This window comes from Sebastes umbrosus, chromosome 16, assembly GCF_015220745.1.
Source record: "Sebastes umbrosus isolate fSebUmb1 chromosome 16, fSebUmb1.pri, whole genome shotgun sequence".
In the NCBI taxonomy this organism is placed as follows: domain Eukaryota; kingdom Metazoa; phylum Chordata; class Actinopteri; order Perciformes; family Sebastidae; genus Sebastes; species Sebastes umbrosus.
The window spans coordinates 5,087,371-5,102,425 of record NC_051284.1 but is presented as its reverse complement, the minus strand read 5'-3'; the positions used below and the strand labels follow the sequence as shown (position 1 = coordinate 5,102,425).

Here is a 15,055-nt window from a genome sequence, read left to right as displayed (position 1 = left end):
CTTAGTGCTCTTTAAAGTGAGTGTAGGCAGAATGTTTTTGGCATCACTTGGCAAACATTGATAACCTTTCAGCATATTGTAATTCAAGTGTTTTGAGAGAAAACTAGACTTCTACACCTCCTCATGGCTCTGTTTTCAGACTTTAAAAAAAATCTACTTTGACCAATCACAAGTCATTTCACAAACTTTCTTATTTTACAGCTAAACAGTACACTACAAGATGTTTCTGAAAACATTTGAGGAGAGAAATAGTCATTACAGTAACAGAATATTGATTCATATTTGCACAGCGCTGCCTAGTTTGACCATTCGATCGGAGTTCGCGAGTGATTGACAGCTGCTCAGAGACGGCAAGGCTCCAGCTCGGCTCTGACTGGTTGTTTTCCTCCGGTCTGTGAAATCTTGCAGATGCCATTAGGAGCACCGGAGGACACTGGAGGACACCGGAGGACACAGAGGCACATGACTATTTTCAGATGACCTGTCTCATGCACTATACTGTCAGGATATAAGTGACCGTTTTATAAAAATAACTTGTTTTAATCATATTTGCACCAATCTTTCCTACTGCTGCTTTAATTCTTTCTTCCAACTCAGAGTCAGTAACTCAGACACAACAGTCTGAGAGTAATAACCTACTGGAGAGACAACCACACTCTTGTATAATGCCACACATTCTTAATAGCAAACTTGGTATATGATTATCTACACATTTAAACCAAACTGCCCACTAAAAGCAGCAGTTTGTATATTATAACCATGCACAACAAGACACACACACACACACACACACACAGAGAACTCTATTGAAAACAAGGAGCCACACAAGAAGCATTTTCTGTGGCACCAAGGAATGCACTGGAACAAACATGATACATTCGCCTGAATGCCACCATGAAACCATGAGGCCTTCCCGGTACGCTGTGCTGTCTGGTGTACAGCTTGGAAGTGTAGGCCTCCTAGTAGGCTATATTTGGGGGGGGGGGGACAAACAGGGTTCAGGTGAAATACCAGAAACAGAAATTGGAGACGGGGTCAAAGCCACCCCCCCCACTTTGCCAAATACAAGACATGTGGTTCTGTGTAAATCAGCTGATAAGTGAATCTCTGCTCCTTTATGAGTTTCTATGAGAGAGAGAGCATGTTGTGCTTTCTCCTGGAGGATCCCTGAACTTTTTTATAACCTCTGCCAGTGTTCTTTATAAGCTTCATACTGTGCAGGTAATATACTGTCAGTGGTATTATTCAAAGACTGGCATACAACTTCAACCACAACAATGAAATTTACCTATAAAGCTGTGCATCAACAGGTGCAATATGATGTGTCTGTGTGTGTGTGCTTTGGGGATGCACCGATCCGACTTTCTCAGCCCTGATAGTGATAAAATAAATCTAAAAATAAATATAAAATTAAGTTAAAAGGATGGTGATGATTATGATAATAATAATTAATCATTATTATTAATATTAATATTATTATTATATCTGATTTTAACACACTTTCATTTCCAAAACACATAATTTTGTCTTGTGGTGGATCAAAGAAAAGTTCAACGCTATGGTTTGCTGCTGGTCATATTTTAAAGTTTATATTTAAAGGTTTTTATGCAACATCTACAGTACCTATTGACACAGCAGGTGTGTGGTTTCCTATTTTCTAATCTATCTATGACAAATGTCAAATCAGTAAATTACGGTTGCACCCATGTGCATCACGACAGGAGTAACCTCTGTGTGGGGAGTGCCTTACAGTGCACTTACAATACACTTCTGTCAACACCGAATGAGTCACTGAACTTGCAGTGACCTTTTGCCTTGAATCTACAAAACACCTGCTCAGTAGAGAATTACAAACATCAGAAAATAAATAGATCATCTATGATATGAATCCCTGTTTTATTTTTTTTTTTACCTCTAACAATGTATTTAATTGATTCACATGCCCCCTCCTATACACACACACACTCATACCTGGACATCTCTGACTGGCTCTGACTCATGCCATAATAAGTCATTTGAGGTGAAAGAGAGAATGAGAAGGAAAGGTGGACAAGTTGTTGTGCTCTGATGAATCAGCTTCACGGATATAGACGATCTTTGTCAGTGGAGCGCACCGCCGTCACCTAGCAACCGGCTGCAACAAACTACAGTGAGCACAGAGCCACATTAAAACCAGCTAACGAGCTAACCTGGAGCTAACCAGCTACATGTGTGTGTCTGAGGAACACCAACCACACTAAACTGTTTACCTTTTTAGAGGAACAAAATGGTGAAACAGACGATACAGATATTTGGTCGAATTAAACCCACTAAGAAAACTACGACGGTAAGTGGACAACTAGCTAAAACTACGTTTAAACAAGGCCTATAGAAGGAGGCTGGGTCATGGGGGTTGTTATTCAAGGTATGACGCATGCGCAGTGTAACTGAAGCTGTGGTCGTGCGCTGCGATTGGCTCAATTTCGGCGAGTGCAGACCAGATTCTACTGCGCATGTGTAATACCCCCGCAGATATGACGCGTGTCCCAGCCTCCTTTTATAGGCCTTTCAATTAACATGACGTTGTCACAACAGGCATGTCATACTGTAGCAGGGAAAGCAACAGGTGTAGCTAATGACTTACATAATGATGCCCACCCCCCTTCCATTAAGTGTCCCAATAAATCATTCAGGTGATTAAACATTTACAATACAGTACCAGGGCCCTGGAGCTGGCACACCTGAATGCAATTAATGTTTTGTTCCAATCCGCGTACTTCTGTACTTCCACTTACTACTTTGAGTGCATAAGTGCGTTCACACTGGGAAGTACGGCAAAATGCATTGCACTCAAAGTACCCGGATGTTGTACTCAAAACGGTCAGATCGTTGAGTGTGGAACGCTGGACACGTTCCACACTCAACTGTCGCCATCTTGGCTACGCAGCGGAAGGGGCGGAGCCACGACCACTATTCAAACAGACGTAGATAACAGAATAAAACAATACAATACGTAAACATACCGCTGACCTTTCAGCCAGCAGGAGGACACATCGTAGGAGTAGGCGACGACGTTGGAAACGTAATTTCCACTCTGCTTTCATTTTTTTTCAGAAGATATTTTGGGCGGGTAGCGAGCCGCGGTGAAATGTTTCAAACGTCATTTCCGGTCAGTGCGCCGCAGAGTATTCGATTTGAGACGACCCTACCCCGTTGAAATGTACGCACTACTCAAGTGAGTACAGAGTGCACAAAGTGCACTACATTGAAGTGTACTTCTGGAAGTAGATGGATTGGAACACACTGCACTTTTCTTGCTATGACATGCCAAATGATGGTAACCATCAGGTTCCACAACCAAGGCTGACCCCCATATGAGAACTATGAGGACTACACGCACTACCTGCAACCATCTTTGACTCTAACCACTGGCACACTTTACACTATCTTTTATATCTCTATTATTGTTTTTATAATTTTTGTATACCTTTACCTCTCCTGTGTTTTGCTCTGTTTGCTGATGTTTGCTGATGTTGCTGCTTTGACACCTGAATTTCCCTCCGGGGATTAATAAAGGTTCATCTTATCTTATCTTATCTTATCTTATCTTATCTTATCTTATCTTACATAATACTGCTCAAGTTGTGTTTACATTTGCTACACTTAATATAACATGTTCACAACAGACATGTCACAGCAGGGAAAGCACAGGTGTAGCTAATGACATACATATTGATGCCCACCTCCCTTCCATTAAGTGTCCCAGTAAATCATTCAGGTGATAGAAAGATAGAAGGAATTTACAATACAGTACCAGGGCCCTGGAACTGGCACACCTGAATGCAATTAATGGTTTTAATTACACCTGCACTTTTCTTGCTGTGACATGCCAAAATATGTGAATAGGTCTGTGTTGTCATTGACTCCATCCATACAGCAAGCAACCTAAACATTCAGAAACACGGTAAAGTGACTATACTATATTTATCTCCTATTTAATGGGTGTTTTGGGGCTGATACCAATTCTAAAATGTTTAATTGTCGAAGCTAACAGCTAGACGTTTTTGCTGATGTTCAGTATGTTTACATGTGACTTCTTTTGTGCACAAAACTCACAAGTTTTCTTTGTTTCCCCCTTAATTTTATATCTGGAGATGCTCTTTTCAGACCATACTGGATATTAAAGTTGTTGTATTAGATAGTTAATTGTGATTAATTGCACATTTTTCATTGGTTCAAAATGTACCTTAAAGGGAGATTGTCAAATATTTAATACTCTTATCAACATGGGAGGTACATGTATAGATTTATTATTGGAAATCAATTAACAACACAAAACAATGACACATATTGTCCAGAAACCCTCACAGGTACTGCATTTAGCATAACAACTATGCTCAAATCACAACATGGCAAACTCTCAGCTGTCAGTGTGTCAGTGTGCTGACTTGTCTATGACTTGCCCCAAACTGCATGTGATTATCATAAAGTGGGCATGTCTGTAAAGGGGAGACTCGTGGGTACCCAAAGAACCCATTTTCATTCACATATCTTGAGGTCAGAGGTCAAGGGACCCCTTTGAAAATGTCCATGCCAGTTTTTCCTCGCCAAAATGTAGTGTAAGTTTGGAGCGTTATTTATCCTCATTTGCGACAAGCTAGTATGACGTGGTTGGTACCAGTGGATTCCTTAGGTTTTGTAGTGTTATATGATGCCAGTATCTTCACTCAAAGTGAAACATACTGAGCCAGTATCAGATTAATTTAAAGCTGGTGTCAAGCTTATACAATAATACCAACCAATCCGCTGGTGTTGATTTGTTGTCGTTTTTTTTTTTTTGCAATGAAGTGCACACATGCTATTGTTCACCTACTATCAGATGAGGGCCGTCTTTATTGGATACACATGTAAAAAAAAAGTTAATTTCCATGAGAAGCACCCCCTGGCAGTGGCGGCGCTCCTCACTATTCTCCCTAAAACCCACTTTATTGTCTGAGCCCAACAGCTGATGGAAGAACTGATCAAATCACTTTGAGGGTTTCTGTGGCACTTTAGCTTGAGCTGACAATATCCAGCAAAATGAAATGAACACAGTTACCTCCTCAGGGCTTTTTTGGGGCTCTGACAACAGAACCACAGTGGTGGTCGGGAGGAGGCGATACTGCTGGCAGAGTGACACTGAAAAACAATCCAATCATTTAGCTCTTATCTTTTATTCCTGTTACCCTGGGGACTTGTAATTGCATCAGTGTCCGTCGGAAAAACATATGCCAGAACATATGTCGAGGGTGGGGGTGTTCAGATTGACCCAGCCGGCCTCGCTTTAAATGTCCTCCACTGCTAGAGCTCAATCTATATTGGTTTAATGTTCTACAGCTTTTCTCGTCTTCCCTGAGGCTTTGCTGAGCGGAGGTGAAATTGCAGAGCTTGTCTAGTACACTGTGCACTGATCATGATTGCTTGTTTTGCTATATATCGCTTTCCATAGGATGTATGCTTCATAAACTCCATCTTTTTCATTCTGGGGCTTGCATTATCCAAACCACAAGTGGCCAAACTTATATTTTAGACATGCATATAATGTATAACAACATACATTACAGTCAAAGAACATACAGTTCATACATGTACAGGAGACAGCTCTTTCAACAGTGAAGAGAGCAGAACAGAGTTAGATGAATGCCTACATGGTTACTCTCACATACTCCCCATTATATTCTCTTAGGCCCTCTACCTTGCCCTGTGATAACAAACAGTAAGCCTTGTTCCACTGTAGGGCTGACTCTCCTGTTGTCTCTGGCTCCCTCAGGTGTACTCTGTGGACAACGAGGAGCCGACAGGTGCTTCTTTGGAGTTTGTGGTGCCCAGGGATGTGGCTGACGGCTTTGTTAACAACAAGAGGGAGTGCTACAAGTTCAGGTAGAGTGTCAGCCAGCTGGATTTGCATCTATAAAATCTTCCATTTGCTTAATTTCCAAAGTCAGCCAACTAATTTGGCCTAAGCAAATTCAACTGGTGGGGTCTTTGAAGTCATAATAAAAAACGATAAGCTGGTCACACTGAGAGTCTCTACTGCGTCTTGGTGTCATTTAAGCTGCTTCTGTCCTCTGCTCTATGTGTCAGAGTTTGACACAAACACACACACCGAGTTAAAGAGAGAGAGCGAGTATGAAGGTACAATGTTACAGCTGTGAACGTAGCAGTGCAGTGTGTGTACAGTTTAGGATATTTGTCGGTGAATAAATACTTCAACTCCTCAAAAGGCTCGAGCTTAAGGACGCCCCATCTTCCCGGGGCCGAAAAAATAGGATCGGGCAGGATGAAAATTAATATTGGGGACGAGAGTTGAAAGAAAAATACCCTGCTAACGTTACAATGAACGGCGATGAAAATGACGTTTTGTCTAGCGCACAGTTCTCAAATTAAACCTCCACGACAAAACACACACAACACATACCGCTGACCTCTGACCTAACGACAGCCGCAGCGGCAACAGGGAATTCAACCCAAGTCAATGAGGTAAACTTGCTATTATTAATGTTAGACTGTTTGATGTTAACAGTAACGTTACAGTTAACCAGCTAACCAGTTAGCAGCCAACGTTTGCATTAAGCGAGTGAGCTGATGATAACGTTACGTTAACGTTACGTTAACTATGAGGAGCCAAAACTCCACAAGAGCTCAAATTATGTTACTAATATTAACCGCTTATTTACTTACTTACTCCTCTCTTCCTCCCCGGTGGGTAATAAGGCTGCTATGAGATCTCTCCATCGCATTTTGTCCGTGGCAACATGTTGCGTATCTCCCCATGACAACTGCATCTTGTGCAGCAGCTCCTCCAACTTCAAGACGCTTTTTTGGGGCCCATATGCAAAATCTTGTTTTTTGACCAAATGCTACTTTTTACACAGAAGAAAATGTATTTTAATTAATTAGTTAATTTCGGACACTGATAAGAAATATAACTGCATGCATCCTACATACAGTGTCTTAATAATAATAATAATAATAATAATAATATAATATAATATAATATAATAAAAGTATAATTAGCTCCAGTTTGAAGTGAGTGCAGAACACTGAAACAATGGCCACCTCCTGTGTACACTTAAATTGGGAAAAGCAAGAATCTTATAGATGACCACTTCAGCTCTTGATTTCAATTATTCTTCAGCTAAAATCTGCACGAGTGACGTAGCTGTAGAGTTTAGAATGAATAAAGATAGAGGAAGGTGTGTTGCCCACCAGAATTTACGCTCTCAAAGTTGCATAAGAACTTTTTTCCCATGAATTATTCACCCACCAGTTCTGTCAGTGCGGAGCCACAACATCTGTTTAACGCCGGTGGTGAAAGCTGCAGGCTTATATACCCTCTGGGCAGGGCCCATGCCACGCTTCCAAGCCCTAAATTCACAGTTAGGGAGTCAGACAGCAGTGGACACCGAGAGCATTTGAAAACCACAAAGTCTTATAATAGTCTTCTGGAGGTTCCCTTGTGCCCTTATAGAAATAAAATTTCCACATTTAACAATGTTCTTGGGCGGATTCCTCTCACATCACTCTCATCTTTCTGTGGGATAAAACATGATGGGCTTTAGAGAACAGGATGACTAAACTCCTCCTCATCCACTTGGGGAATTAAATAGACTGCTTTTTTTGTGCTTGTTTAGTGTTGCTGTGGGTGATTGAGTTGAGCCTTGGATGTTTGAGATAAACCAGCAATGTAAATGTACTGTATGTTATAGTAGTAAATTGTGACGGTGGTACTGTCTTTGTTCTTCTTCAGGTTCCTAAAGGTGTTTGATCGGGCCGCCAAACAGGAAGAGATATTTGAAAACATCGCCAAACCAGTTGCAGACGGGTAAAATCTTACTGACATTTAACTTCTCAAAATGACACACGTAAAGTAAAATGTTTGTATTTTTAATGCCAGGCAATTTTTGAAAGCTTCTATAATTCCTTTAAACTCTTCGTCAACCCACCTGCGCCCAGCGATGCTCATCTCTCCATGTCGTGGTCAGGCCACACAGGCTTCAGCCATCCTTGTTGACAGGAAGTCAGTAAAGCTCAGCTTTCTTTTAAGATGGAAATGGAGGGTGTCTGTGATTTTTGGCGTGCTTTACATACTTAAACCACTAAGTGGACTGAGCTGGCAGGCGAGATGGCACACTGTGCCATCGCGAGTGTGAGAACATTTCCAAGCCACAACACAGAGCTATACCGTAGCTGCTCACTCTTTTCGAGCTGTCGTTTCATTTGTCGTACACGAGGACCACGTTCATTAGAGTAAAACCTGGCCCACAACTCATCTGTCAGTACTATTCAATTTAATGGAAATAGGGGCCTGTTTTTAAACGTAAAATATATTTTAAATATTGATATGCCACCGTATTTATGTAATAATAAGACAAAATGTATCACTTCATTATGTAATAACACCCGCATTTGGTAATGATCTGCTTCATTTTGTAGTAAACAGTCTGAACACAATGTTTAATAAATTTCCCTGCATTTTGTAATAACTTATCACATATTGCAATGGTTATTACAAAATGTTGGATTTGTACTTTTTTCATGAAAAAGTAATTATCATTATTAAATTATTTAATTACCAACCATAATGAATGTTTTCATTCATAACAAATCATTATAACAATATTTTATGCTTTCAAGCATGTGTCATACTGACTCAAAATTAATTTTACAATTAATTCAGTAGATTATCTTTCCTTGGCCAAAACTAGACCACGTGTCACTGTATTCCTTAGCCTTCCTAAAAATATCTTGAAATAACCACTGCAATATGTAATATGGGGGCAATTATTATATACAGTATTGCATTCAAGCTGTTTTTATTACAAAATGCAGCAGATTATTACTAAATGTGGGTGTTATTCAGGGAATTAAATTAGCACCTTCCACCTGCCAAATACAGGGTAAATGTAGGCTGTGGCAGGTACAAATTTCAGGTCATCTGCCACCACGCCAAAAGCAATTAAGTTAAAATAATCAGGGATTAAGGTTACATGATATATTCCATATTTTTACTGTCTGGTACCACTGACTCAATGTTTACAAATCTAAAGTGTTCTACAAAGATTTCAGAAGTTGTAGACAAAAAAAACGTATTTTCAAACCCTGGTGTTAGTACATAATGAAGTGAAAATGTATTACATTTTGACTAGTCATTACATGCCCATTTTTATGATAATCATAAATAATCACATGCAGTTTGGGGCAAGTCATAGTCAAGTCAGCACACTGACACACTGACAGCTGTTGCCATGTTAGGATATGAGCATATTTCTTTATGCTAAATGCAGTACCTGTGAGGGTTTCTGGACAATATTTGTCATTGTTTTGTGTTTTTAATTGATTTCCAATAATAAATATACACACATTTGCATAATGCAGCATATTTACCCACTCCCATGTTGATAAGAGTATTAAATACTTGGCAAATCTCCCTTTAAGGTACATTATGAAGAGATAAAAAATGTGTGATTAATTTGCGATTAATTACGATTAGCTATGGACAATCATGCGATTAATTGCGATTAAATAATTGAATGAATTGACAGTCCTTTATAATAGACAAGAGTCTGGTCTACGATCGTGACTTGACAATTCAAGTTAATTTCAGCCAATTTAGCCACTTTCGATAAAGTTAATATTTAATTAATGGTTGATGACTGAGAACTAATATGGTTGACCGACTGAAAGGAGAAGCTTTACAATTGGACATCACATTTTAATATCATGCAACTCTACCAGAATTTTTATAGATGAATCTCCTTTTTCAATGTAGATGGATTCTACGCTTTCAGAAAATAATCACAATGCAGCATGTTTTTGCATTTACGATTAGTAGAACTGTAAATTTCATTTCCTTGCCACTTTACCTCTAATATACCTCAACACGCAGAGGGAAACTTGTACAGTGTCTGTCGGAGCTTTTCCCCTTCCCTTGACTTGGTGTTAAATCAGGACTGACTTCCGAAAGAGACGGCAGCCAAGAGGAGCGGGAATTCACTTGGCATTTCCTGTGATCAAATGTTGGTTGTGTTGTTGCCATGTGAACAAGGTTCTTCGTCTCCTTCTCCTCTCCAAACTCCTGTCCTCCTGGCTCAGTTTTGCCCTATACCACCTCCATTCCTCATCAGGCTTCTTAGTCACAGTTGGGGCTATTCGCGGAATCCCCACAAGTGCTTCGTATTATCTTAGCTAGAAGACGTGTAAACAGCATGGTGAGACGTCTGGATTGGCTGACTAAGAACTTGGATGTATTTGACCTGACTCACACGGGTTCACTCACTTGGGTATTGGGTTGCCCTCCCCAGCTAACCTTTTAACAGTCCCCCCCTTTGTTGTGGCAGATGGTAAACATCAGCTTAAAACGTTTCAGTCGCAACCAGGCTGTGTCTTGCCATATCAATTTGAGCTTGGCGTCTTTTAGTCCTTGATATGACTATATTGTCTGCAGCCTAGAGGACACTAGTCATACCGTCTAGCCATGACCAATCTGTCTCCACGATCAGACATTTCTGAGACCACTGTCAGCTCCTTGCCCCCGTTTACCCACCGAATGATCTGAATTCTACAAAGTTTTAACCTCTTAAGTCTCACCTCAGAGACTAAAACAAAGGAGGGAATTATTCTGCCTGTTCAGCCCCCATTTCCTATTGAAATGATTTATGTTGCCTTCAAACACAATCACAGGAATAGGCCAACACTTAGGCCTCATATCCTTGCTACAAAAAGTATTGGAAGAGATTATGAAAGGCACTTTAGCTGGGGCTGATGTACTGTGGACTGTATTTTGGCATTTCTATGATATTCCATATTTATTTGAGTCATTCCCAGACTAAGTTGATTAGCCACACTGTTTGCCAAAATCTTTTTGACAAATAACTTAATTTTGTGCTCAAAGTTAAAAAAAGAAGGTTGTTGCTAAAACGGGAATATGACATATGACTATAGTAGAAGCTGCAAGTCATACGTCATCCTCCAAGCTTGCGCAGGCTTACTCATGCTCGTTTGCGTCTGAGCAGCAGCAAACTGATAAATCTGTTTATCTGTCCTTCAGCTTGTCTTTCTAGTTAGTTAGTTAGCTAGTTAGCTGTAGTTAGCTAACCCAACTTGTTGCATTAGCTAACTGAGGGTTTTCATTTTATTTTTTAGTTTCCTCCTCCTTAGTTTAGTGTGTTTATTTCCACAATGGGATTTGTGTGTGTGGTGAACAGGTGAAATCAACACAGTGGATTAGACTACTCAAAATCCCACTGGCAGAATCAACACAACTCACTGACTGTCTCTCTCCCTCGCTCTCTTCTTTACTGTTTTGTCTCCTCTAGGAGATAAATTAACAGAAAGCAGCCAATACCGGAGGTTTGCGGGCCTCTTAACAGGTTTGAATGACGGGGAGCACAACTTTCAGCCCGAAAGAAAACTTGAGAAAAATCGTATTAGAGAAATAAACGAATCACAGTGCGGCCCGGTCAGGTGTCGGTGTTGGAGCTGAGGCGAGAGCGGCTGGTGCTGGTGGACGGTGCACCTCCAAAACGTCCCAAAACGGTATTTCAAATGGCAAACCTCTGCAACATGTCTATCCGTCCTCCGGTGCACTGTGGCCGGCATGCGGCGGTGCGGCTCCTCGGTGCAGCAGCAGCCAGACGTCCGCCTTGCCAGGAGGAGGCGGTGAAGAAGAGAGCGAGTGAGAGAGAGTCAGTGTGTTGCGCTAATTCTTGTCTAATTTGTGGTCTGATAAACAGTAAACTCATCTATGCTGGTTTCATCTAAACTGGGTTGAAAAACGACGCAATCTGGTTGCCATGGGTAATGAATTACGCCTGACTATTAACCACACCCCCATTTCTCTGTTTGAGAGAGAACGTTAACAAAAAAACAGGAAGTAAAACTGTCTGGAAGGGGGCTTTAAGCTATGTGAAGCCCAGTTGGTGTGCTGATAACTATGAAGCTCATGTTGATATTGACATGGTCCCAGCTACAGAAGCATGTCTGGTTACAGTACTCACAAACCGAATCCAATTTGGACTGACACAATGTTTTTCCTGAAAGTCCCCGTAGTCAGGAAACATTTATTCAGGTTTAGTCGGGAGTCACTTTGAATCGCAGCAGTTTTCGCTGTCACCGCACTAAAACTCACGCACGCAGTCGCCAATCCTCTCAACTAGCAATAACTGTCAGGTTGTTGTTTTGATTGGGACTCCGTCATACTTGGCGCATATCAAGTTTAGCCAAAAAGCTCTAACTCGTTTACTTACACACTAGTCTCCGTCTGTGCTGCGGTGTAACCGAAACCAGTCATTTCAATCCCAACACAGTAGTTTAAAAACAAACCAGCATTAATAGCTCCAGTAAAGGAAGAGCCAACGTAATGATGTTGGGCTGGCAAAGCAAACCGCTCTATCTGGATTGTAATCCCATTTCACAAGGCTGTGAAACCTGTAGCCCAGAGGGAACGGGGGGGTCTGTTCAGTTTCATTCTTAACCCTATTACCTCTAGAGATTGGACTACTTGTAAAAAAAGAACACAGGAAGAACAGGGATCTTCTGGGGCGATGACTTGCCAATCTCCAGGAAAGCTGAGGTGTAAACAGGAAAAAGCATTGGGAAACGCTCAAGCCTCAGCGGCAGTGCCGAGGCCGCATCATTAGCACTGACATTAAACTAAACACAGAGCCTGTGTCTTTCCTCCCCGCTGCCAATCACTGGCCGTGACTCATGCCAGATTAAATGGCCGCCCAATGGCCGTCAAACCAACCACCCTTCTCATAAGTGGACATAGCGTTTTATAGAAACTGACATGCAGTTTTTTTTCCCTTATGTATGCAGGGTGTGGAATTGTACCGAACACAGGAAGCTAAACCCACACACTGCTCTAATACTGGGTTGGCAATTCCATTAGAATAAGCGAGAGGCTTAGGTTTGTTTATAATTCATCTTGAAAAATATAGTGTCAAGATATCCTTTTCCTTGCAACTGGCAAGTTCAGAGAGCACAGAGTTTATCCTCACCTTTGATCCCAGCTTGTGTGTCAGAGGGGCCCTCTGTCATTTTACTATTTCTTCCTGGTTTATTTCCAAGACTGCAAAACAGAAGTTTGTTTTTTTCACCACCATTTTGGATATTCGCTCATTCAAATAGAACTAGATACTGTTGGTTTCCATGGCCCTGTACACGTGCAGAAGGGGCAGTCCAGTGCCAAACCCAAATTTACCAGGCCCTGCCTAGTTGAGTGGGTTTGGGGCCTTTTCCTTCACTCATACTCCGGAGACATTCCTCCCTCACCGGCAGATGTCTGTCGCCATAGCAGTTCTCCAGTCACGGCCATCTTTTCCTGTGGATTTAAAGTGTCACATTCAATTCAGTCAGACTTTTGGTGTCTGCTTGGGGATATACTTGACGGTCCCCTTGCGCTCTTGCAAATTAAGATAGTGGTGTTTTATAGGAGGCATATGATGCAAATTATGTACAGACAAAGCTTTTTTCCAAGTCATAACATGTTCATAACATGTCAGTGAGACTGTATTTCCTACTTCCCATCTGTTCTGATCGGTTCCATATGTTCTCATGGACTTACAGTAATGCCGAGGTACACACTACACGAGAATCAAGACGATTTTGGGTTTCCCCCCTCCTGACAATGGTCAGCAAAGCCCTAATTTTTTGATGGTTCTAAAGATTATCTTTCCAGATATTCTTGTGGTCTGAGGTATGTTAAGAGTGTTTTTTTACATCCCTGATCTGCTCGGAAGTCCATCCCAGCCGCTCCGATATCCGATATCTCTGGATAACATGTTGTTTGTGGGGAACCGAGGTCAGACGACGACACCGTCATGTGGGAAAGAACGATAGCCAATTGAGAACCAAACTGACTGAAGAAGGAAGGACAACCACCGCCGTCATTGCGGCCGCGGCTAAAGCAAAACGCGAAGCAAAAAGTAGTAGTCAGAAGGACCTCAGAAATGGAGGACCAACTTGTTGATTTGTGACAACAACACAAGTGTTTATTTACCGTGTCTCTATGACTTCATCCATCCATCATTCCTGAATTTTCAGTCATCCGCCATGTTTGTTTACACTAAAGTCACGTTCGATTGCGAGATATTTTGCGGGATTTCCTTTTTTTTTTTAGTCGGGACTCTTGTTGTTCATGAATGGAATCTGTAAGTGTGCAGTGTGTTGTTTTTGCCAAATCGGTGCTCAACACACATAGGAACAAAACTGTTAAATTGAACGTAACATGTTGTTATGTGTGAACATATCACATTTTCAAAATCTGTTAAGATTTGAAAAATCTTTTAGGGTGGGCCAACCTTAACATAGTCTTCCATGACCCCAAGCTCCTCCGAGAACATCTACTGTTCTTGTAAAACGGGCTTGTCCTGCCACCTATAGTCGATTAGCATGAAAAAAATTGGATATGGTAGCCGAATGGTTACAGTATTCCATATGACCGCAATGTTGCCGGTTCGATTCCAGCCAGGGACCTTTTGTTGCATGTCATACCCCTCTCTCTCCCCCCATTTCCAGTCTGCCTTTTCTCTATCAACTATCCAATAAAAGAGAATGCAACGACAAGAAAGCAATTTTAATGAAATTGTCTGCTAAATCTGCTTATCTGTGTGTGTGTGTGTGTGTGCAGTGTGTTGGCTGGCTATAATGGCACCATATTTGCCTACGGCCAGACAGGCAGCGGGAAGACCTTCACCATCACAGGAGGGGCCGAGCGCTACAGTGATCGTGGCATCGTTCCCCGCACCCTTTCATATCTGTATGAACGCTTCTCCCAGGTCAGCACAGCGGGGTTAGCTTGTTTTCTACAATTCAGTTTCACTTGTACAATAAAGCCACACAGATTGGGCCTCATGCAGCAACATTCTATTAAATTTCTATTATATATTTTTTGTTAAAAGAAAGAAGTCAACTCCAGATGCACCAAATGCTTTTCACTATCCAAATCTGCTCTCACCCAAGTGTGGTGAATGATTAATCCCACTCGGTGGTACATTGGAGGCTTGTGGCTGATTGTTTATTAAAAAATAAGAAC

The 15,055-nt window shown here is 41.4% G+C and overlaps 1 protein-coding gene across 8 annotated transcripts in view; it reads left to right on the top strand.

Annotated features, from left to right (window-relative positions):
* The first annotated feature begins 1,729 nt into the window (after positions 1 to 1,729).
* The window catches only part of kif6 (kinesin family member 6), an 82,810-nt gene continuing 69,484 nt past the window's right edge, over positions 1,730 to 15,055 (top strand). For 3 of the 8 annotated variants that reach the window (XR_005203709.1, XR_005203708.1, XM_037747462.1), the window contains exons 1-4: positions 1,733 to 2,326; positions 5,789 to 5,898; positions 7,769 to 7,843; positions 14,651 to 14,798. Coding sequence is in view for 5 of the 8 variants with exons in the window: in XM_037747462.1 (XP_037603390.1) it covers positions 2,267 to 2,326; positions 5,789 to 5,898; positions 7,769 to 7,843; positions 14,651 to 14,798 (393 nt within the window). In the remaining 3 variants the exon portion in view is untranslated. Of the gene's footprint in view, positions 2,327 to 5,788; positions 5,899 to 7,768; positions 7,844 to 14,650; positions 14,799 to 15,055 lie in introns of all 8 variants that reach the window. The other 5 variants (XM_037747460.1, XM_037747459.1, XM_037747461.1 and 2 more) reach the window with 4 other exon arrangements.